The sequence below is a fragment of the Idiotropiscis lumnitzeri genome, chromosome 3, assembly GCF_059441095.1.
Source record: "Idiotropiscis lumnitzeri isolate Australia: NSW breed Sydney's pygmy pipehorse chromosome 3, RoL_Ilum_1.0, whole genome shotgun sequence".
NCBI lineage: Eukaryota > Metazoa > Chordata > Actinopteri > Syngnathiformes > Syngnathidae > Idiotropiscis > Idiotropiscis lumnitzeri.
The window spans coordinates 1,917,859-1,940,896 of NC_142393.1; the positions used below are offsets into that span (position 1 = coordinate 1,917,859).

The 23,038-nt window shown below is 44.4% G+C and overlaps 2 protein-coding genes across 2 annotated transcripts; one reads left to right on the forward strand and one right to left on the reverse strand.

Moving 5' to 3' along the window:
• Positions 1-3,226: 3,226 nt before the first annotated feature.
• Positions 3,227-10,428, forward strand: LOC148339370 (alpha-tectorin-like). Its single transcript, XM_088292252.1, has 18 exons — positions 3,227-3,314; positions 3,631-3,666; positions 3,775-3,881; positions 3,962-4,171; positions 4,249-4,329; positions 4,403-4,505; positions 4,594-4,720; positions 5,189-5,432; positions 5,672-5,831; positions 5,911-6,004; positions 6,934-6,993; positions 7,072-7,280; positions 8,351-8,485; positions 8,546-8,733; positions 9,541-9,698; positions 9,773-10,018; positions 10,096-10,249; positions 10,333-10,428. The coding sequence occupies exons 1-18, from the start codon at positions 3,227-3,229 to the stop codon at positions 10,426-10,428; spliced, it is 2,496 nt and encodes an 831-aa protein (XP_088148378.1).
• A 2,997-nt stretch (positions 10,429-13,425) lies between these two features.
• map3k2 (mitogen-activated protein kinase kinase kinase 2) lies at positions 13,426-23,032 on the reverse strand. The gene is made up of 17 exons (XM_088291404.1): positions 22,692-23,032; positions 21,131-21,203; positions 19,918-20,036; positions 19,328-19,368; positions 19,157-19,256; positions 18,829-18,942; positions 18,640-18,736; positions 18,336-18,466; positions 18,181-18,260; positions 18,044-18,108; positions 17,267-17,359; positions 16,947-17,180; positions 15,908-16,056; positions 15,699-15,830; positions 15,495-15,624; positions 14,891-15,068; positions 13,426-13,967 (listed from the first exon to the last, which is right to left on the reverse strand). The coding sequence occupies exons 2-17, from the start codon at positions 21,183-21,185 to the stop codon at positions 13,748-13,750; spliced, it is 1,938 nt and encodes a 645-aa protein (XP_088147530.1). The 5' UTR covers positions 21,186-21,203; positions 22,692-23,032; the 3' UTR covers positions 13,426-13,747.
• Positions 23,033-23,038: the final 6 nt, after the last annotated feature.

The following is a 23,038-nucleotide window of genomic DNA, read 5'->3' on the forward strand; positions in this document are numbered from 1 at the left end:
AAGCGATCAGATCCGCCGAGAAGTCAAAGTTGCCCGTGTTCTAAGACTTTTCTACATGTTGCAAATATTGCAGGTTTTACTGGAGTATTGTTTATTTTTTTATTTTTTAGCTATTTCAATATAATTGTACTTATTTGTTACTAATTCATTTATGGTTGTTCTTTTATGTTAAATTTAAAAAGTTATGCTTTAGTAGTGCATTACATAATAAAGAATGGGAACAACTGAAAATTTGTTTTTACTTTCCATGACTTATTGTTGATTATATTTTTGGGCCAACCAACGCTAAACTTCTTCATAAATGAAGTTCAAATCATTCCGGAATGGAAACTGGGACGGCGGGGAATGAAATTTGCCACAACAACCAATTACTTCAAAAATGACAAATGAACCAGAAATGAAATCAAACTAAACTTGGGAGTCACTGCAAAAAGTGAGAAGTTGGAAGTTTGTTTGGTGAAAAACCATCGCGAGCTCCTCAGACGGCGTCGACGACGATGTTGGTTGCGAGCCGACACTCAAGCAAGTGAGAAGGAAAGCCCGACCTGTCAAGCGCTTTGCGTACCAAAAGCGTTTTAAAAGTGACGGCCCTTTGAGCATCGTGCGTCATCATCCACACCGCTTCTCCCGTACAGAATCACGGGGGTGCTCGATGCCGTCTCAGCTGACGACGGACGAAAGGTTCGCTACACCCTGAACTGGTCGCCGGCCAGTCGCAGGGCGGACATAGACATCGTCGTCGAGTGGGAACAGATCCCACGCCGCCCGCAAACAAGTCAGGCGAGTGAACCACGACATCATCTCACCATTGATCTTCAACGTCAGCAGGTGTGGCAGATCGCACCCGCGTGCACTCGGCAATAACTCGTCAAAAGGCGTGTCAAGCAACATGTCGGCAGGACCACAATATGAAGTGGAGCTCATCCTTTCATCTTCGACACTCCCCAAGAGAATCTGAGAATACTTAAGATGTCTAAAGTGTAGTAAATTCATTAAACACACCCACACACACACACACATTGAGAAATATCCATGAAGGTTTCAAAGCCTATTTAATCATGTTCTCCCAAACCTTGTTCAAGCATTGTACATTCTGTTTGTTCGCCTAAATTTTGGAAGCTCCATTTATTTCTCTATTTTGCTTTTAAATGTATTTATTAGCCAATGCGGGCAGCACGGTGGACAACTGGTTAGCACGATGGCCTCATAGTGCAGAGGTCGTAGGTTCGATTCCGACTCCGGCCTTCCTGTGTGGCTTTTCTGCGGGTACTCCAATTTCCTCCCACATTCCAAAAACATGCAAGGCAGCTCAATTGGATGCTCTCGAGGCGTGGTTGTGAGCGCGAGGGGTTGTTTGTCTTTGTGTGCCCTGCGATTGGCTGGCAACCAGCTTGAGGTGTACCCCCCCCCCCCCCGCCCCCCCGACTGTTGAGATAGGCTCCAGCGCGCCTGCGACCCTCGTGAAACAAACCGACTCCGATAACGGACGGATGGTTATGAAGCTGCCTTGCCTTTTGCCTGACGTGGGTCAAAACAGCGTCTTTAGCAGTACAAAAATGAATGGACGGTAATTTTGTCCTCAAGGCTTTAAAAAATACCAGATGAGCTTCGGGAGAGTACGCCCATAAAAAAAAGCTCCTTTACGTCATAGCTGGCGTTCAATGTGGTCGGTTCGGTAACCGCAAACGAGATCCTCAACATTTTGGGGTCGATTAACGCCTACTGCTCAATGAATCCCCGGGTAACATTGTTAACATTTTTGCAGTTTTACAGTAAGCGCTAAAAATGCCATACGGAGCAGCCACTATAATTAAACACCCTTGCTTTTCTTTTGTGGTCACAAACCTGTTTGAAAGTTCCCCAACGTCTCTGGAATTATTAGCAAAATATTTTACGTTGACTTCAAAAGTGTTGGTTGCATATTTAAACACATTCACTACTAGAGGAGTTAAAAAAAATTTTAAAAAAAAAATGGATCTTTGACGTCTTTAGCCGTCAATGGCAGGAAATGAGTTAAATGTTTACACCGAATCTGATACAGTAACTAAAGATTTGGGGGGAAGAAAGACGAAGCAAATTTTTTGAGATGATGGATCGGACTTCCGCGATGACCCAAAGCACAGCAAGAACGTCAAAAGAGTTTGCAGACGGAATGCGTTTGATTGATTTGCCGCTGGACTTCAACCTTATAGAGCACCATTTTTATCCACTAAAGTGAGAAGAGGGGATTGTAACCTCCCGCCAAAATATAACTGAAAGAGTTTCTTAGCACTTATTGCCTTCAGTCTCTTCTAAATGTCTAACCAGCCCAAAAAGACAAAAAAAAAGTGCACTTTTGAAAGGTGTAATTAGCCTCACTTTTAAAATAACGACCGCATTTTCCGGACGATATGTCGCTACTTTTTTCCGAGATTTTCAACCATGCGGCGAATACAACTGTGTGGATTTTTCTTTGACCAGTAGGGGGCGCTTTATAGTTGAGAAAATACTCCAAATAAATCTCGATTTTTTTTTTCTCTTGCGTATGTTCTATTTTAATGAGCAAAGTTGTTGCCGTGTTAAAAGGTACTGTTTTAACAATCTGTTGATGTGCATTCACAGTTCAAAATCGTTTTGTACGTGCAGTAAACAACTCATTTTTTTTCTCAACATAGAAAACTGCGCCTTACAGTGCGGAAAATCCAGTGTATATATATTTTTTTGTCCGTCTACTTTTCTATGTTTCCACAAACAAATAACGAACGGGCTTGTTAAAGCACTTTTCTACCGTCGGGACTCAAAGCGCTTGGCACTGCTACCTCAGCAGCATCGTTCAGGATCTGACTCAAGGACGGGGAACAAACGCAGATCCTTTGGGTTGGGAGGCGACCACTCTACCACTGAGCCATGCCGCCCCCAAATGTTGATGAGCAACTTAAAATGTTGCTGAAACAGGGAAAAAAAAGATGAATATTTTATGCCGCACATTTGTAAAATGTATATAAAATTATATTACTCTTTTACAAAGTCAAGTGTTAAATTTCTTTAGAATTTGTCACTTTCTGCTTTCAGCGTAAATCGTTAAATTTGATTGAAGAGACATTTTCTTACTATAGATGATTTTTTTTTTTTGCCCAATTATCCTTTTAGGCAAAGCCAGTTTGGGAGGTCGGAAAAATTCTAAGAATGTCTCCGTTTGCTCGTGATATCGGGGGGGCGTGGATATAGAACAGGTGCATATAAGCGGATGGCCGCAAACACCGAGCAGGCATCGGAAGAGACTTGTGCTGCTCAAGTGCATCCTTTCCTTACAGCTGTCCATCCTCCCGTACGCGGTAAGTTGAGCACCCGATAAAACATTTTGTCCATTTCTAGAAATGAAAAAAATGCAGTCATTCAGCATCTTGCAGGTGTTGATCCGCGGTGGGAATTTCTCAGTAATTTACGATTCAATAATTTCGTGACTTCAAAAGAATTCTGTTGACTCTGTACCGGGAAAAGAGAAAATTTGGATTCTTTTATGATGAAATGTTTGAGTGGGATAAAACGCTTGCGGCCAGTGGATTGACATTGTAGGAAATAAATCAAAGAAAATAATCCAAAATTCGTTTGGATGAAAGATGACGATGACATGACGTGTTCATGTTTCAGCGATGAAGGCCAACGTGCTGCTTCTCCTGCTGGCAGGTGAGACAACTTTCACATCTTCGTCCTGCTTTTTTGCCACATTTTCATTGACGCAAAAAGTCCATCGTGGATGCGCCCTGTAACGTTTTTGTGCTCTGTGTGCAACAGCTGCGTGCAACCAATTTGCCCAGACAGACGCGGTGCCTTTCAGTCTGACCGACTGCTCCATTAACATTTTTGGGAAAGCGACCACAAGTTTAGATGTGAGTCGCAGTATGGAAGGGGGAAAAAAATTGGACCTTGAAATTCTTCTCGACGCTGACAATCTTTTCTATCCTTCCAGGTAATCTATAACGTAGATTCCACTGAATTCTGCTTTACGGCAGCTGATCCATTAGTCTCCGAATGCTTTCAAATCTCTACGTCCAATGGTTTGACGGAAGAGGTGGAGTTGGGGACCGTCACGCCGGATCTTGAAGCGACAGTCAAACAGCAACTCCCGCAGGTCACTGAAAGCCTGGCCTGCTTTTTGACAATCAAATTGTCCGTCACCGACCAACTGCAAGTGAGTCATTTGCGGCCAGATGTGCAACATTAACCACAACCAAGTACTTCATATCGCCTGTCTTGCTCTGTGCTCAGATGAGCGTTTATTTTATGAGCTTTGGATCCCAAACGGTCTTGGGTGTGCATCTGACAGCATCGTACCCGGATCAATCGGTTGTAAGTATGCGTGTCATTTGGCGAATCCCGGAAGAGAGACAATTGGAACATTGTGCCTCTGCTCGTCACGCAGCATGTCGAGTCGCTTGACAACATAGTTGGTTTTGACGTCGACATCCCCAAAGCGGATGGAGAGAGCGGCAAGTACTTGGACCTCACGGGCTGCAGGCTCAACGGTGCGTAAGAAACAATTTCGGGCCATTCGGAGCAAGCGTAGCAAGTCCTGCTAACACACTGGCCCGTCCGTCTCTTTGAATCTTGCAGGAATAATCATCTTACCCGATTCAGCTCCCAACACGGAAAATTGCATCAGAAGCTCTTGCAGCGCTCTGGGTCAAGTCATTGCAGATCCAATTTGTGGCCCCAAGGAGATTTGTGATGCCAATGACGTGTAAATAATTTGTTGACAAAGCGCAAGCCCTCTTTCCTGTTTTCTCTCGTTAGCTCACAATCAGAATACAATTGTACTCAGCGTACAACGAGATTCAAGAGCTCCCCTCTCCAGCGCAATATAACAATTCAATTTCATATATCAATTAAATTCATTCAAGATTAAATCGTTAAATAAAAATGATGCTGCGACACTCTACTCTCCTTTTCCATCCCAACCCAACTGGTCACGCCATAGCCTGGCTTCTGTTGGTGGTTTGATCCTTCGAGGAAGTTCTTCCATGCCTCTATCATCACGTTATGGCCCATGTGGGCTTGGTTTGGTTTTCTTAACCTGCTCAATGTGTCACGAGTTACGGGCTAACGTGCGTTGTGAATTGGCGCTCTACCAATAAAACTGACATGCCAAAATTAGTCAAGGATGTGACCTGGCGAAACCGCTTGACTCATTGGGTTCCATCTCATTCAGGTGCCAACCGAAGAACCGCGTGTGCACGGTGACGGGTGGCCAAGTCATCCAGTTCTTCGGCAAAGTGTCTTCCATTCCGGACCGCTGCATGTACAGCCTGCTTGAGCCGAGCACTGGTAGCAGCTTTTTGCTTCTGGCGGCTTTTGAAGAACGCCGCAGTCAGATCAAGACTTTCTTGGACCGTCTGGATCTGCTATTGGCAGCCAACAATACTATTTCTCTTGAAACAAGTGGGAGAGTTAAGGTAAGAAGATGGACACCGACCGATGGCTGATCAAGATTTGGCCATAATGCACCTCGCTTAGATGTGCCCTAAGTCAAGTTCTAGTTTGTGATTTCCATAAAAAGATTCAACACTTCGATTCAAGCATTTGAAGTTTGACATGAAAAGGCTGCGCAGGAGGAGGCATGGGGGCACATTCCGTCATTTGGGCGGGCATTGCCTGCCTCGTGACCGCACACTGATTTTGCGTTGTCATGCAGGTAAACGGCGAAACACAAACTCTTACCACTCAAGCCATCGAGGTCCACGGAGTGAGTCTCTCCAGGACCGATGCTGGTGTCACTCTGGCGATTTCAAACGCGGGCATTTCCGAGTTTGAAATGACTATCTTCTTTGACGGCTCGACCGCGCACATCACAGGTGTGCTGAGGACAACGCGTGAATTTTGTGCGGCTCACAATATGAAATTGACTGATTGCATTGTGATTCTCCCTCTCAGCACCTGGCGAAGCGACTCTGCAGGGCTTATGCGGAAACCCAAGCGATAGCGCATTTTTTCCACCCCTCATCGCGGACAGCCGAAGCCGAACCGAGTAGGTGCCGCTCCGCAACGGTCGGGCACCAAAACAATAGGACATTCTTTTCATTTTCTTCTATCATTTCTTGCACTTTGAACATTTGGTGTTTAACTCATTCAATCCATAAAACATAAATATACCTTTTCAAAAACATAGTCCCCGCCTCCCAAAGACGGATTTATACGTCTTGGTCTTTTTTTTTTTTTTTGCGTCATAGCTCCGTGTTTGTTTCGCATTAGAACCGAATATTCTGTTGGCCTCGCGAAATCAAACGCTGGGATTGAGGGGTTTTCTCTCGTGAAAATGATTGGGATCATTAAGTATCACCACATTATTGGACACTTTTTATTGCGTCATGACTCTCTGTACGTTGCACAATTGTTTTTACGTCCTAAATCCACGGTGTCCGAAATGATCCCTCTGTGGGCTGCAATTCAGACAAAATGAAAAGATGCGAAGGCCACGTTAAAATGGTTCAACTTTAATTCAGCAAACATGCTTAACCCAATCCATCGTGCAATTTTTTTGGAAATGATAGTTCGGTTTTTTTCTCAACTCAACTGTAACTTTTTAAAGCCCTTTAAGACAACCACCGCTGTGGACAAAATTGCAAATGTAAATCATACAACAAAAAACAAGTCTCATTCCAAGTGAAAAATCAAAAAAAAATATTTTTTTTTTCTTTTTTTTTTTTATAATTATTATACTATTTAAATATTATAATCCATCAAAAAAGAAGACAAGTGCAGCAAAAAAAAGCCTGAAGGCTGTAGTTTGGACACGCCCCCTTTTCAGTGTACATTTTGTTGTACTTCTAGAGTGGCGCCAATTTCTTGAGTGTTTTACATGTCGATTATCGATAATTCTAATTCTGATTTGGTGACTCCAGTTGTTAATAAGCCTTTCGAGGTGCTAATGTACCTGCTCTTTGTTACCCCCCGCAGATGCGAATTAATTCCCAAAGCTGATCCCATCATAGTCGACAGTACGGCGGGAATACAACAGTAAGAGCGCTCATTCCAGGTATCACGCTTGGCTTTTATCACCATGGCAACCTTCACCATCTCCGTGTGCATGCGCAGCTGCTCCCTGCTCAACTCAACCGCTTTCACCAAATGCCACTCGAAAGTTCCCGTCACCTCACACATCGAGGCATGCGAGGCCACGCTGCGAGACTACCCCATTCGGGACAATCTCAAGTGCCAGTTCTTCGAGGCGTACGCCCAAGCCTGCAAAATGCAGTTCGACATCGACCTGGGAAATTGGAACACCGCCGTCGGCTGCCGTAAGGGTGACACATGAGCACACGGGCGTGCACTCCGTCCTCGAGGCTTGTCTGGGGGGTCGTACCTTCCCGCTACCCGTTTGACCATTCGGCAGCACATGAAACAAGCAAATAATCAGTTTTGCTTTGAACTTTCCCAGCTGACCTTTGCACAAAAAAAAAAAAAATGGACTGATCATCAGTCAATCAAAAGGCACATAGCGGCAAAAAAAGCAAATCTTCATCAAACCTCGAGTGACTGAGCAGGAGGTAATCGATGCTCAAAATAACATTTTGGAGTATTTGCAGTTCATTCTAAAACTTGAGATAAAACGAGGCAGCACGGTGGTGGAGTAACGATCACACCCGCTTCACAGTTCTGAGGTTGTGGGTTCGAATCGGGGCTCCGACTCTCTTGTGTTGAGGTTACGTTCCCCGTGTGCTTGAGTGGGTTTTCCTCTCGCATCCCAAAACTTGCACATTCATCACATGAAAGATTTGTCCTGAGGTGCGTTTGTCAATATGCGCCCTTTTGATTGATTGGTCCAGGATGTACTCTGCCTCTCGCCAGAAGTCAGCTGGGATAAAAAGCTCGAGCTCAATGCGACCCGAATGAGGATGAGCGCTTCAGAAAATGGATGAATGAAAGCAAAGTGCCGAACGGGAGCTCAAAAGAATAGCTCAGATTCTCTTTGCACACACTTGTTAAGTAGAACTTGAGAAAATCTGCTCAATCAGCTCTGTCAAAGCATTTAAAAGAAAAGGAGAAAAAACAAAAAAATCAAGCTCTCGACCGAGGGAAAAATTGTACCCGTTAATTAAAAAAAAAAAAAAAAAAAAAAACCCTCGTCCTTTTGGTTGGTGTGTCTGACTTTCTGGCCATTCAGTCCAGTGGCCATGATTCCTTTTTTTCGTTGGTCACCCTTAAAATAGTTCAAAAAAGTGGCAGTATGCATGAGGTGAGCAAAAAAGAGAATCTGAGCCAGATTGTTAAACATGCTGCTCAAGATCTAACAAACTGTTCGCCATGAACAAAATTCCAACAATATTGAAAACGCTTGAATGATTTTCCTGGAAACGTTTGCATGCGTCCACAGCTTCGAGCAATCAGGCCTACTGTCAGGACCACACTTGCAGCAAGAACGAGTTCTGCGGAGAGACCCAGTTAAAAAAAAACACCTGCCTCTGCCGAGCCATATATGCGTCCGAATACAAGTTGAAAAACACTTTGGGTGAGAACAAATGTCGCTTCCCTCTGTGACCTGCGCTGGCTAACACTCGGCTTTGTTCAGGTGACCCCCCCGTCTGCCAAGAGGGCAGAGGATCCATCTCCCTCATCGGCTGCCTGCTGGAGGAGAAAGGCATCGACTACACCACGTTGCATCTCAACGATGAGACGTGCAAAGGTCAAAGGGACAACGACACCCACTTGGTGACCTTCAACTTTGACCCAAACCACGCGTGTGGGACAGAAACCGAGGTTTGTCGGCAAGACACGGTGGAGAAGAAAAAATCTTGACAAGACTATCTTCTATGCTGTCCAATGAGTCCAAACACGCCATTCGGATTAATATTGTGATTGCGGAATAGGAGTTAAGCCGTTTATGAACATCTCGGTGGGCGGCCATTTTGCCACTTGCTGCGGTCTGAAAATGACATCACAGTCGCTCAGGGCTGAACTAACGACCAATCATGGCTCATCTTCGGAGAACAGGTGAGCCGTGTTTGCCCTGAGCCACTGTGATGTCATTTTCAAACTGATGGCTAAAAACGGCTGGATTATGCTGCTTAACTCGTAGTCCATAAATGCAATTTTATATGTTTAGACTATCGAAAGCACATAGAACATATTATTGAAAACAATTTTCGGGGGGAGGACTTCCCCTTTCAAATTGATGTTTAGCCTTTTTGGGTTACATTCATCTGCTGTGTGCCAAAGTCTCTCAAGTTCTCTTTGAGGACCCCAATTCTTTGGGACATTGCCCAAAAAGAGGCTTCCAAAGCAGCAGAATCTCACATGGCAACCGAGGCAAGCAAAAATTTGGGATAAGTACGAAAGCGCCATCAGAATTCAGCTCCGAGGAGAGAGCGTCTGTCTTGGCCGGCTGGGATGGGACGATGGGGTGGAGGTGGCGGCAAAGAGAATTGAAAGGTCGACGGACCGGGACAGGGACAAAAGAACAATGAGCACTCCGACAGCCTTTTGCTGACAAAGATTACTAAAGATGGAAAATATTCGACATGGCCGTTAGTCAACACAGAAAACAATCGTTTCTGCTCTTGACAGAGGAACACCGACGGCCTTGTGGTTTTAAAGAACAGCATCGCAACGGACGGACATCCGCCCAATGCCATTATCACGCGCACCAGCATGACGCAGGTGGACTTCACGTGCGTGTACAGGGAACCGGAACGTAAAACTTTGGCTTTACGGCTCAGAACCAGGTGAGTGGAGCATTATGTTGCAGCTTGCACCCGATGACGGTCAAACATCTGAGCGCTACTCGTGCGTTTCACAGCACGGTGGTGCGTCAAACGATAACGGCGGACCAGGAGTACGTTCTGCTCATGGAAGCCTACATGGACGCTCAGCGCACGCAGCTACTGGCGCCGGACACAGAGCTAGATCTTAATCAGCAGATTTGGATCCAGCTGAGTGCAAACGAGCTGGACGGGAACTTGATCAAAGTAGTGACCGAGTCGTGTTGGGTGACACAACAACCGATGCCCAACGACACTGTGAAATACGACCTCATCACTGACGGGTGACCACCCAGTGGCTCCATATGATCACGAGCGTCGCCAACACCTTGCCTGACATATTTCTTTTGTTTCCGAGCAGCTGTCCGAACCTCGAAGACGGCACGGTGGAGATCGTGGACAACGGATTGGGGAAGTCCAACTACTTCTCGTTCCGAATGTTCCAGTTTGTGGACAGCACAAGCTTCAACCTGCACTGCGATGTGAAACTGTGCGTGAAGAACGATTGTACCCCGGTGAGTTGCCAGCGCTAGATTCTGCTCAGCCCGCTCTGAGAGAAAAATAATCTGCAGCATTTTCTTTTGTCCTGTCCAAGCAGAATTGCAACCCTGGGGGAAAGAGACGGCGCAGAGCCTTAAGGAACACACCTGAAAACTTTGGCGCGGCCTTAATGTCAATGGAGTGGATCATTTAGGTACCTGGATGAGAATTGTCTCATGCGTCACTTTTTTTTCAACTTTGCCAAAGATGAAGTGATGAAATCCTCTTTTTTAGGTGTTTAAAAAATATAATGACAACTGGAGACTTATATCAAATTTTATATTCTCAGGTGACTCCGAATCCGATTGGTTCTTCAAGTTAAACGTGGTTTGATGGCCCCAAATGACACCTTGCAATCTTCCAATTGACCTTGGTGTAGTTCTGAATATTGGGGACAAATTATTTAGGAATCAAGCAAGAAAGAAATTATTATCACCTCATACCACTAGAAATTGTCATAATTGCTCATGATCATAATAAAAAGATATGGTGGTTTGCAACATGTGGTGGTTCCTTCGGATCCAAATTCTTTGACTCATTACTTTTTTCAACCTCCGCAGATGACAAGGCAACTTAAAAAAATGTGTAAATAAAGAGTGGAAGTAGATTAGAATGTTCCACTCATTTTCACATTGCGTAAATGTGTTAACATGTTTGTTGTACTTCCACCGACGTAGTTAGCATTGTGTGACACTTGCGACCTACTGCTCAAGTCGTGGTCCACGACACACTTTCCATCTGGTGCAGACTTAACAAGAAAAAAAAAAGTACTTATTTACCAAACGCTAGACGTGAAGTTTGGCGGAGCTTCTTCCACTTCAGGCATGCTTGTAGCCATGTTGCAACCGCTAGCGAGCTTCCCATGCAGTTTGGGCCAAAATGAATGTGGGAGGGGCAGTGACGGAACGTGAATGGGTCTGTGCAGTGTGCTCGCCAATCCAGCCAATAAAAAGGCGGAGTTGACAGCGCAGCTCCTCATCGTCATAAAATCTTGCGTATTGTTCGATTCAGTGCGCACCGAACCGTGACCACTGTATCGAACGATTCAATACAGCACCCCTAGTCATTGTAGGGATGGGACAAGACAAAAGTGGCATTTTACTCCGGATTTATTTTGTATTTTCAAGCACTTTTTTTTAGATTTTCAAGTAATTAGTAGTAGTTACTCAGAAACTGCATGTTTTCGTATTTTGTTTGTGGATTATTTAAAATTTGATGGGTGAGATGGGAAATGTCCCATATATGAGTAGGCTTCATGTATTTTTGGAGTCTTCCAAATAGTGACCAACGCCAGATTAACACTGGTGGTTTCAATAGTCTGTGCTACCTCCCAGCATGCTTTGCGGCACTCTGTATAGGAGTGTGTGCCTTACCTTTATGTCAAGCAGTTATGGTCAAATTCTCAATCTGCCGAGTGGTGTGTCAACTCTATTAATTGCTGTCATCTCAAATGCTACGATAAGAAGCAAGCGGTTGTACAAACAGCAAAGACTTGATTAGAGATGGACTTCTAACAATAATTACTCATGAAGAGTGCTAATCGATGACTGTAATTGGTTGAACTCCTCCTAGATGTCAATTCAAACGGTGCTGCACGTGCATGTGGACGCAACAAGCACCACAAAGTGCGCCAACAGGTGAAATAAATAATTTTTATTCTTCACCGTCATATTGATGAACACCGAGTTGTCGCATTACTGCAGAATTTGGCCAAAAACATTTAACGGCACTGCTGCATCGGTCTGGACCAACCATGCATAAAATCTCCCATGTGAAATAAAAATATATATATTAAAAAATTATACATACCACCGATATACAGATCTGATATAAACAGGCGCATTGGTCACAAACCAATTAGAATTATAAACATGGCTTCTTTTACAAGACGTACACAAACAGACTTTTGAAAAAGAAAAACAAAAAAAAAAAGGTACATTTGACTTTTTACATTTGTACATGATTTTCATCATCGGTGTCCCCCCCCCCCATGCTGACAAGACTGGCTACAGGCAAGTTGGGAGGCCCCAACTGAGCAAAGACAGTAGTTAAAACACAGGCACTCGCAACCTTGTGGACCAAATACTGAAAGTGTAACGTTAATCGACTCTGGTGAACCAGGCCTTCTGACACTTCATCATTGCAAACACACACACACTTGAGTAAGAAACAAAAACAAACATGCAAAACAACAATGATAAGGAATTGGATGTATGTATACATATATCCACAGAAATATATACATATACTTAAATATACATACATTTTCATTTATATATCTATACATACACTAATTAAACCTTAGTGAGTTAAAAATGCATCCTAGGTACATTCCTGGTTTTGGTAACTGTGGAAATGTGTGCGTGTGTTCTCGTGCCATGTAGCAGAGCATGAAGCATTTTGTGCATGTTAAGTGCTTTCAGGGAAATGGAGGGAATTGTCTTTTAGTGACACCTAGTGGCTGCTGTTGAAAAACTAAACTAGTTAGTTGACGGCCATCTGGACCTTCAACAAGTGCAACCATGGTGACAATCAGAGGTGGTTTCTGCCAAAGCGGGGCTTCAAATTTGGACCGCCAGTGGCGACAATTCCAGCAGCATCAAGCTTCAAATTGCAACTCAATTAAGAGCCGGGTCATTATGGCACATTTGAAAAGATCAGCGCGAGTCTGTGAATTGAAAGAGCTAAGGAAGCAGCCATGGCTCTGTCGTCTCGCCCTGTTTGCTGGCAGGAAACGGAAAAGGCATTTTGAGCCAGGTCAAGAGGCACAACCAGAAGTGTCACGGATGATGGCCACGGCGCTGGCGTGACTCAATGCCGCCTCACCAGAAGAGAGAATGCTTCAAAGCTGCAGATCAACCGAGTGTTTCATTCAAGGTCTTAATTTTTTCTGTTCCCAAAGCGACAGCGCCTGATATGGACAAGCATGCAGTCATGAGATGTGGCAATGAGCGATAAGCCAGCAGCAAAGCCGATGAGCTGAGCAGGATTTGGTTTCATCCCGGAGCAAACATGAGAATGACTACGCACAAACTCATTCAGGCAATATTGAGAAACAAAAAAGGCACGAAGCGAGATGGTGACTGGCAAAGCGGGCGAGATGAAGGCAGATGAGTGGAAGTTGTTGGCCGCATTTTTGTTTTTTGCAGCAGCAGCAGCAGCAGCAGCAAGGCCTGGTCATCGAAGGCAGGAGACTACATTCTGGGGTCGGGTTCGCAACGTAGACACCATCCCGCAGCACAACAGGATACGTTTGAAGAGAAAGTGTTTAAAAAAAACGGAGATGTTTCCCAAGAGTTCACAAGGGAGGAATTGACTTATCCCCGCTTGAGAAATTAAGGTGCAAAAACAAAAGACTTCTTCAGTCTTCTGCAGTTTTATACAAAGGCCCGGAAGCACCCAACCTTCTTCCTGGTCCAATATGGTTACAGCAAGGAAGCCCAGCTTAGTCCAATTCGCAGGAGGGCAAAAAGTTAATGTACGAAGATGTGCCTCAGCAGCTCGTCCGCACACGGACGCTGCTTGGTCTCTACAAAGATCCGTTTGAGGAACTCTCTGCAGTGGTCCGACACGTGGGCGGGTAAGACGGGATTGGTGGGCTGAGTGGCAATCTTAAAGATGGCCGCCATGGCCTCAAACTCCGCCCAGGGGGGTCGCTGGGTCAGCATTTCAACAACAGTGCAGCCGACACTCCTGAGACAAGGACGACACAGACAGACGAGACATGAGCACTATTCAATTCACAGGAAACTGTACCGAAGGGCTGAACCATTTAACGATTGGTACCGGTACGGTAAAAGGATTCAATTTATACCAGAACATAAATTTCAGGCCACATAGCTCAGCCCTCGCCATTCAAAGCAATTTTGTCCATGACAAAAATATAGTTTACATACAATTTATGGATTATAAAGAAAAAAAGTCTTGGTTGAAAAAATGAATATAAAATAGATTTTTTACATACAGTATAAGCAGTGCTGGGCAGTCCGTCTCGGGGGCGGAACGGTCCGGCCCGCCGCCCTGGCCGGACGAACATTTTTGGGACTGGGTCAGGTTGGTGACACATTTTTTTTAAAAAAGGGGACCGAGATGGCGGGGGACTGACCGTCAAAAACGGATCAATTGCCCAGCTCTGAGTATAAGACAAAATTCCGATATATTTCTATCTATCCATTATCCGATCAGTTTCTCCTCACGAGGGTCGCGGGCATGCTGGATCCAATCCCAGCTGTCTCGGGTACACCCTGAACCGGTTGCCAGCCAATCGCAGGGCACACAAAGACAAACCACCTTCCGCTCTCACAAACAATTCAGGGTGTCCAAGCTACCTGCCATTCATGTTTTTGGAATGTGGGAGGAAACCGGAGTACCCGGAAGGAGACCCACGCATGCACGGGGAGAACATGCAAACTCCACACAGGAAGGTCAGAGCCCCGGCATGCATATTTATATATATATATATAAATATATATATATATATATGTAGAATTAGCTCAATGGTCCGTAAGGTCTATCAGGAATTTATTAAGGCTAAGTCCTGATCTGTGAAAATGCCGGAGATACTCTGTGTGTGCATGATGAAAAACAACAAAAAGGAACACGTCATGTGGTCCTACCAGATGTCAGCCTTCCTGCCGTAGCCCTCACCACTGATGACTTCTGGGCTCATCCAGTAGGGCGTGCCGGTCACTGATTTGATTCCCGTTCCTGATAGGCAAATGGTCTGCAGCCTCCGACTGGCCCCAAAATCACCCAGCTTTACGTTTCCGACTGAATCTCGGAGGATGTTGGCCCCTGGAGACAACAACTTTTAAAAACTTTCTTCCATAAGCAAAAAAATAAAAAAATAAAAATCATACAAGATCACCTTTTATATGCACTGTTCACTTATATAAGCGTGTGCAAACTACTTCTTCAAGACATTGCAACAATGTTAGACACAAGCTTGAAGAGTGATGGATTACATGTACCGGAATTCTGTATTCAGGACCCCCCCCCAAAAAAAAAGTCACTGTAATTTGTTACAGCAACAGGAAAAAAAAACACGTAGCTATCGCCCAACAAAAAAAATCATGCATTTGCCTTCCACATTTCTGAATGAGAGCTCCTGCAATGTTTCGAGGGATATAGCGAGTTGTAACTGTTTGACTCAATGAAAGCAACTTTTTCAGGATATCCTCTCCAACGCGTCATATTTGGAGAACATCGATCGCTCTCTACCTTTAATATCCCGGTGAACGATCATGTTGCTGTGCAGGTAGGAAACCCCCTCAAGGATCTGCCTGGTATAACGACGCGTCACGTTCTCCGTCAGTGCACCGTAGGACTTGACTTGGTCCTTTATGGAACCCTGCGGAAACGGGACAGCAGCATCAGCAAAGCGTTCACAACCCGTCAAACGTCGGACAGAAACGAAGCACTCACTCCGGGCATGTACTCCATGAAGATGGAAAGAGTTCGCTCCATGGAGTCACGCAGACAACCGTAGTACTGGACAATGCGCTCGTGGCAGAGGTTTTTCAACAGCTGGATTTCACACTCCAACGCACTCACCTCCTACTCAAGACAAAAGAACATGAAGAGCATTTCCTGCTAAGGATAAAAGACAAAAATGATGCAAGGCCGATTCTGACCTTGCTCGTCTCCGGACTCTCTGGATCAAATTGGACCTGTTTGACGGCCAGCTCCCGTCCAGTATCTGCGTCGTAGCAAAGGAAAACCCGCCCAAAGGCGCCTTGCCCAAGGAGCTTCCCCAGTCGCCAGTTGGTGGGTGCACGTGGCGCTGAGTACAAGGTGGGCGGTAATGCACGACCATTACTCACTTACATTCACTTCAGCACACTTTTTGACAAACTGGACTTCTCAGCGCTACTTTTATACAACACGCGTATTATTTTGCTTGAGTGATTCGGTTAATGACACAGTAGGCAAGTGTTTAGTAGTGCTGCCACAAACAATTATTTAGTACAGTACATCACATCCGCAAGCACCAATAAGCCTCGACACGGCATCGCAAATGTGCTATATTCACAAATTGGACCTTGACAAGGTGCAGAAAATGGAGGAAACCTTTTTGATTCCAAAATTGAGTTGTCTTTATCCCCGTGGCGCAACTCCCACGGTTCCTGCCGGCAGTCGGCCTGCCTGTGCTCTACATGCGCGGTCAAGGCAGAGAGCTATTGAGAACTAGTTAGAACTAAAATAGTGACAATTCATATTCACAACGCCACGGGGAATAAAGACAAGTCAATTTTGGAATCAAAAAGGTTTCCTCCATTTTCTGCTCCTCATTAAGGTCCAATTTATGAACATCACACATTCGTGATCCCCAAGTAAAGATTGCCTTTAAACATTGTCAACTCACTACAGAATGCTTTGGATCTGGTAATGAATGTGAATATCTACTTAGTGGCTCTACTGTAGAGGGACACAATCTTAAAATCCGGAAAAATGTCAACTATTTGTCTCCTCACCTTTAACAGAAAGCTGTAATATTCAAACCTCATTTATTCAGAGCAGCATCTTTTGTTCTCAGAGGAAAGCGAACAAGGACGACTTTTTACTTTTGCTTGAATCATATTATTCTACTCTTACTCGAGTACCACCTGTGCATGTGATCAGGGTGGCGGCAAAAGGAAGCTGAACGTGTGCCATGTGAGAGCGACAACTCACAGCGACTGGGCGGGCTGATGTCCATGACCGACAGGCTCGGCGTACTCGACTGGTTGGCCTCAATATCGCTTCCCCTTCGCGGGCGCCTGGCAGGCCCGGCGCCGTCTTCCAGGTCGGGGGTGAACACGCTGCTGCCGCTGCTGGTGCTGGGAGACTGCTCGGTGGGGCTGAAGCTGACAGGCGAGCGGAGACCGTGTGCCTGAGTTCGCCGAGCCCGAGGGAAAGTCTTCCTCCCTGGCGCACAAATGAGAAGGGAGAATGTGAGCGTCGTGCTTTCGTCATCTCGTTGGTTCAGAGGAAACCCAAAGGAGAATGCCAACCGTCGCTGTAATCTTGCAGGCCGAAGGGAACGCCGTATCGCCGGGGGTACGTGCCTCCTTTGCCTGACTTGTCAAAGACTGGGATGTCGTACTCTGGAAAGGAAAGGAGACGATGAGGGACACAGTGATGGCACAACACAAAATCTCAAATTTTAGGGAATTAGGGGCTGCATGCTCCTTTTGACATGCTCTATCATTGAATTGCTGACGGTAAGGCTGTGTAATTAATCAAAATTCAATTACAATTACAATTATTACACTCAGCAATTACAAATTTGGCATTATCGTAAAATACCATTATTGTTTCCAGTATATATTATCATAGAATAGTATTCATTTTACAATGTCTAAAGCTATCTAGTGTGTATACTTGAGCTCAAAATATGAGCGTTCTATAGAAATTGTTTATTTAAGTTCTATGGCAATTTATAAGTGAAGAGCAAATAAACTCCAACGCACCGTTTCTTTGTACAAGGAAACTAAACCTCAGATTTTTACATTTGCAGCTCTTTTAAAAATTATTTTAAGATTAAATACATTTTGTTTGAATATTGTTTCCATTTATATTTTTTTGGTTTTGTACCCCTCAAAAATAATCATGATTTTAATTATTATTAAAATAAGCATTATAAATATATTTGTTTCATCATCGAACAGACCTCACTGAGGGTATACGTGTTTGACATCTTGTTACCGCTAAACGAATAATTTGTACATTTCTGAAACGTAGAATGTTTTAGAGAACACGTGCGATATTATGATTAGATTGTTGCGCACCTGGAAAGTCCTGATGGTTGTCGGGGTAACTTTGTGCTCTTGGCATCCTTGACTTTGGGTATTCACTGTTGAACAGACAAGCAACTCCGTCAAGTACGCAACCACCACCACTCGTTGTAGCCCGAGTGTCTCTCTACCTGTCTAACGGGCTGTCTAAGGAAGGACAACTTCCAGATGCCGAGTTCTCCGGACTGCTCATGCTCAGTGGGTCGAGCATCTGAGAAGAAATGAGAAGCACCACTCATATTTGCTGTGTGGAGAGAAGTGCACGTTTTGCAGACAGGAGGGGCACCTGGTCCATGCTCTCAGGAATGAACTCTCCTTCACTATTAATGCTCGTGAAAGAGCCATTCCTCGCCACTTGCTGGAGTGCGTCAGGAATGTACCCGGGTGGAGGAGAGCTACGATCCGTCGAATGAGACCCTGAGCCAGGAAGACACAACAGTTACTCAACATCAAAAATGAAAAGGGTGGAAAAATCTTGCCACCTCACAATTCCATTTGAAAAGATGATTTTTGAAAATCCCCGTGCATTTTTGATTAAAGAGTAGCAAATAAAGGAATGATTCCAAACGCAGCTATTTTCATTCTTGTACCTAATGACGCCAGCATGCTCTTCTTGTCTGCGACTCTGAATCCTGTGTTGTCCAACTCCTCGCAGGACGGCAGATGGCCCATATTGCACGAAGAGTTCTGGAGAAAGAAAGCCAGGACCAAAAAACGAACGGAAAAATTAAGAGCGGCGAGAGGCTAAAAAGCTGGACAATAGACGCCAGCCAAGTGACCTGCGAGGAGATCTGCAGCACCAGGAGGATCTTCAAACTCTTCATGTGAACGCTTCGGTCGAGCAGCTCCACGGCCTTGTCCAGGTCGTCCTGAACGCTAAGTGGAATCACCAGCTGTGGGAGACAAGAAGCAAAATGAGCGAAGAGAGCCACGCGCACTCACTCAGTCAGGTTTAGGGTTAGGGTTAGGGTACCAGGGCTGGCACTTTTTCCGTTGCAACGATTCGGCAGGTGTGCAAGGGTCAATTGTTGTGCATTACGCCAAGTCACTCGGTGCAGCTGGCCTTAAATGGCACGATCAAACGGCAAATCATAGTACTGGCTCTACCTCGTTGTTGCTGTAGTGAAGGTCCATGGTCTGCCCGAAAGCCACTTTTGCTTTTTCCCTCAAGTCGTCCAACTTGATGGGACGAGAGAATTGCAAAATCCTACACAGAAGAACAGGAGAGGTCAAGATCAAGGTCAAAGAGGTCCACCATCAAAGAGGAACTTGGGTCACCTCTTCTCTCCTTTAAACTCGAACTTCACTCTGACGTCGTTCTGTCCCAAACACAAATATAGAGAGGAAGACAAAATATTAGAAAAATTAAATGCTGCCTTTGAACATTTTCAAGGCAAATTTGAGGCCAATGTTTCCCAGACCTGATTACGCCAAGATGCCTGTGTTAAATGGGAAAATTCTCACAGTACGCCACAAAACAAAAATACCACAAAAATGTGTACTGGACAGTAAATTTAAAACTGAGCTCGTCTCCATTTACTCACAAACTCACTTGCTACACATGAAATCTGAGTCCACTTGGTTGACCACAAAGCTATTTTTTCTGCTCTATGAAAGGCAATCAAGAGGGGAATTGCACCCTCTGCCATTTAGTGCAACATCATTTAATATTCTGCCCATCACTGTACATTGCTGGCATAGATAGACGAACAAAGATGCATTCTTAATAAATCAACCAACGAAATGAAATTCAATACATTTCTGTGGCTCAGGTAATAATCTCACAGAATCCACTGGTTGAGAAACACTGTCGCGAGAAACGGCGGCAAATAACTCCAAAAGCCGACACCGAGCACAAGGCTTCTTACCAGGTTCTTGGGCGAGGAGGCTTTGGCTTTGCCAAGGTCCGACAGGAAGCCGGCAGGACGGCTGGAACGGTGCAGTTCTGCCAGGTCCTGCATGATTGATTGCAGCGCCTCCTGCTCATCTGCTCGATCGAGTGGTGCACAAGTTTAAAAAAAAAAAAAAAAAAGTCAACCACTGATAACTGTACAACATAAAAAAAAAACCTTGACAACAAATAACGTATAAATAAAAATTTTAAATAAAATTTACGATGGCACTCAAGTCAGTCTGCTCATGAGTCCAAGCTTCAGTATAGAGGAAATCCCTCAAGTTGTGCAATTTGGAATCTGACCAACATTTAAAATATACTTCTAAACTCGAGTGGTTTATATGGGCGTCAAATTAAATCTCAGAATAATAGTTCATTATTTTTCCCTTTAATTAACACAAAAGGCCAATGACATTATGGAACTCAAACGTTTTGGATTATGTTTCAGCTTGTAAGATGTGATTTAATTCTGCTGAAACCAAACGATCTGTTCCAGCACTCACATCAGATTTCACAAAACAAAAATAAATAAATAGTAGTTATTTCACAGATAATGTGAAAATGTAAAGTGCTTCCTGGTAAAATATGTGGTGCTTTTGTTTAAAAAGTTGTACTTTGCTTTTATGTGCACACATTATTACAAGCGAGATAATCAGCTCGAGCTGGGACTTGAGTCTGCAGTGTTGCCAACTCAGTGACGTTTTCGCAATATTAGGAACTTTAGCGACCCCTCAAGCAACAATTTTTATACCCCCCCCCAAAAAAAAATAAAATAAAAAAATGAGCAAAAATGTCAACAGTGGTCCTAATATTAGCAAAAGTCTTATTTCCTGCAGGGTGGAGGGAAGAGGGCCAAGACAATTTGGTTCCATACGCGGTACATATTGGGTGCATTCTACAGTAAGCCAATGTTTATTTGTGGAATGTTTGGAGGAGGAATATTTGAAGTGTCTCAAAAATGGCAAGGGAAGAAGCAGCAATCTTTTGCTGTTCACAAAAGAATATTGATGGCTCGAGGTCTCGCATTACAACACAGCTTCATTCGACGTTAGAGGTTCCACTATGCAGAAATGCTGAGGTTTGTTTTTTGTTTTGTACTTCTCATCTGATTTAATGGCATCACTCAAGTGTCATGATTGCTGCATAAGATGTTGTCAAGTTGTCACGTAAACTACACTCATACATACCCATCATAATGGCACAACTTTTGACCCACGAGGCCAGGAAAGAGGATTCTCCCATCAAAGGGATTCCTTCCTCCTGTAAGACAAGTCAGGACAAGAAGATGAGCAAATCTAACACTCAGACGTTTCTTCTTCATGCAGAATCATGTGAAGTCCGTCAACGAGGAGGCTCCTAAATCAACAAATCACTTGCCACATGTTGCTGTCACATTAGACAGCCCGACAGAAGAAGAGTGTGCTGTAAAAGGCGCGCACTCTGGGATGGTTGCCTTTCTGACCTGATGTTCGTTAGAGCAGTGACTCCAAACTAGCATGCCGTGAGAGATCATTAGGTGGTCAATCGGATCATCCATTCATTCATTCATACAAATAAAGTATTTTTATTCCCCTGCCTCAAGATCTGTGACTGCCCTACATTGTTTACCTTCCAACTCTTTCTAAAAGACATTGCAGCAATGCTGTTGGGTGATTTTGAATTTTTTTGTTCTTTTTCATGCACACCGCAGTAAAGATTTTGAGTCATTTGATGCTATGAAATCAAATGTGTTATTATTATGTCACGTCCTGTCTATTGTAGTTGCCTCTTACTGTAATACTAGCAAAGCTCATACTGCCGGAGACAAATTCCTTGTGTGTTGTAAAAAGAAATAGATTCAGATTCTGATTATCTATATCAGCAATGTGCATAGACGGGTAGTATAATAAAATGGTCTTCCATTAGTGGACAGACATCAGTGACCTGTGTATCTTTTTGTTTTGTGGCGTGCAATGAGACATTATTCAGCTTTGCACTTTGCCTCAATAAAGACTGCGAAAAACAACATTCGACAGTTCCCACAATGCACCTTTCTGCCAGGTGCTATAAAGTACAGCTGTGATTACCAAGCATCATATCATCGGGTGTGCTATGGGAATGTGTCCAATTTCACTTACTTGATCCGTACATTATTTGTTAGCAAACAATTAGTCACTTCCGCCAGCCACGTATATAGTGACAGGCGATGAAAGTTTCATGAATTAAATGGCAGAAGGTGCAAAATTTAACTGCACGGTGTTGGACATTTTTCTTCGGTGGCGTGGCATGACATTAATTTAATAAGAAATATGCGCCTTTACCCAAATGAATGTTTTGAAAGACTGCGGCGCATGAATCGTTAGTACTGACAAGTGACAACAAACATTGCAGTCGTGATTATGGCCTGCTTTGCAGACAATTAGCGCCTCCGTGCTATCGACTAGCGCGGCTTGATGAGCCCCAGCTAGCTAACGCTTCACGACAACTTTCCGCTTGTTCATTAATTCCGCGGCCAAGCGGCTACAGTTCGACGGCCGAGTCATCCCATGACATGCGACGGCGTATTTAGAATTGACAAAAAAACGAAAGATTAGCCGCCAAACCCAGGAGACACTTCGGAATGCAGTTAGCTGTCAGGCCAGGGAAGTTGTCAAGCTACGCTAACGCTCAAGTGAACCAATCGTCAAGCTATTGAACGCTTGCTCCCATTGCACGGGAAACGCGGCTGTAAAACACTTCGATGTTGTGCTCCTACCTGAAACATCTTACCTGGATGGAACGGAATTTACCCCCTCATCCACAGGGCCGGAGCCTCGCGCCCCGAGCCCCGCGGAGAGTCGCCGTGAGCCGAAGTTTGGCACCGAGCTGACAAGTTCGCTCGAGAGCTGTTCGGGACACGACGACGAGGCCCTCGGGCTGTCACTTTAGACCACTCTGTCCTGGAAAATCAGCTTTGGGGCCCCTTCTCATTGGAATTCTTTTCATTTAAAAATTAAAGCGCAGTTATATCACAACTCTGATTTTATGCTACTTTTCGCCGTGTTGACTGGCTACGATAGCTTTTGCCTGCCGTGGTCTTAATAGCATCAAGCTCATGATTGTTGACAGTGAGTGTC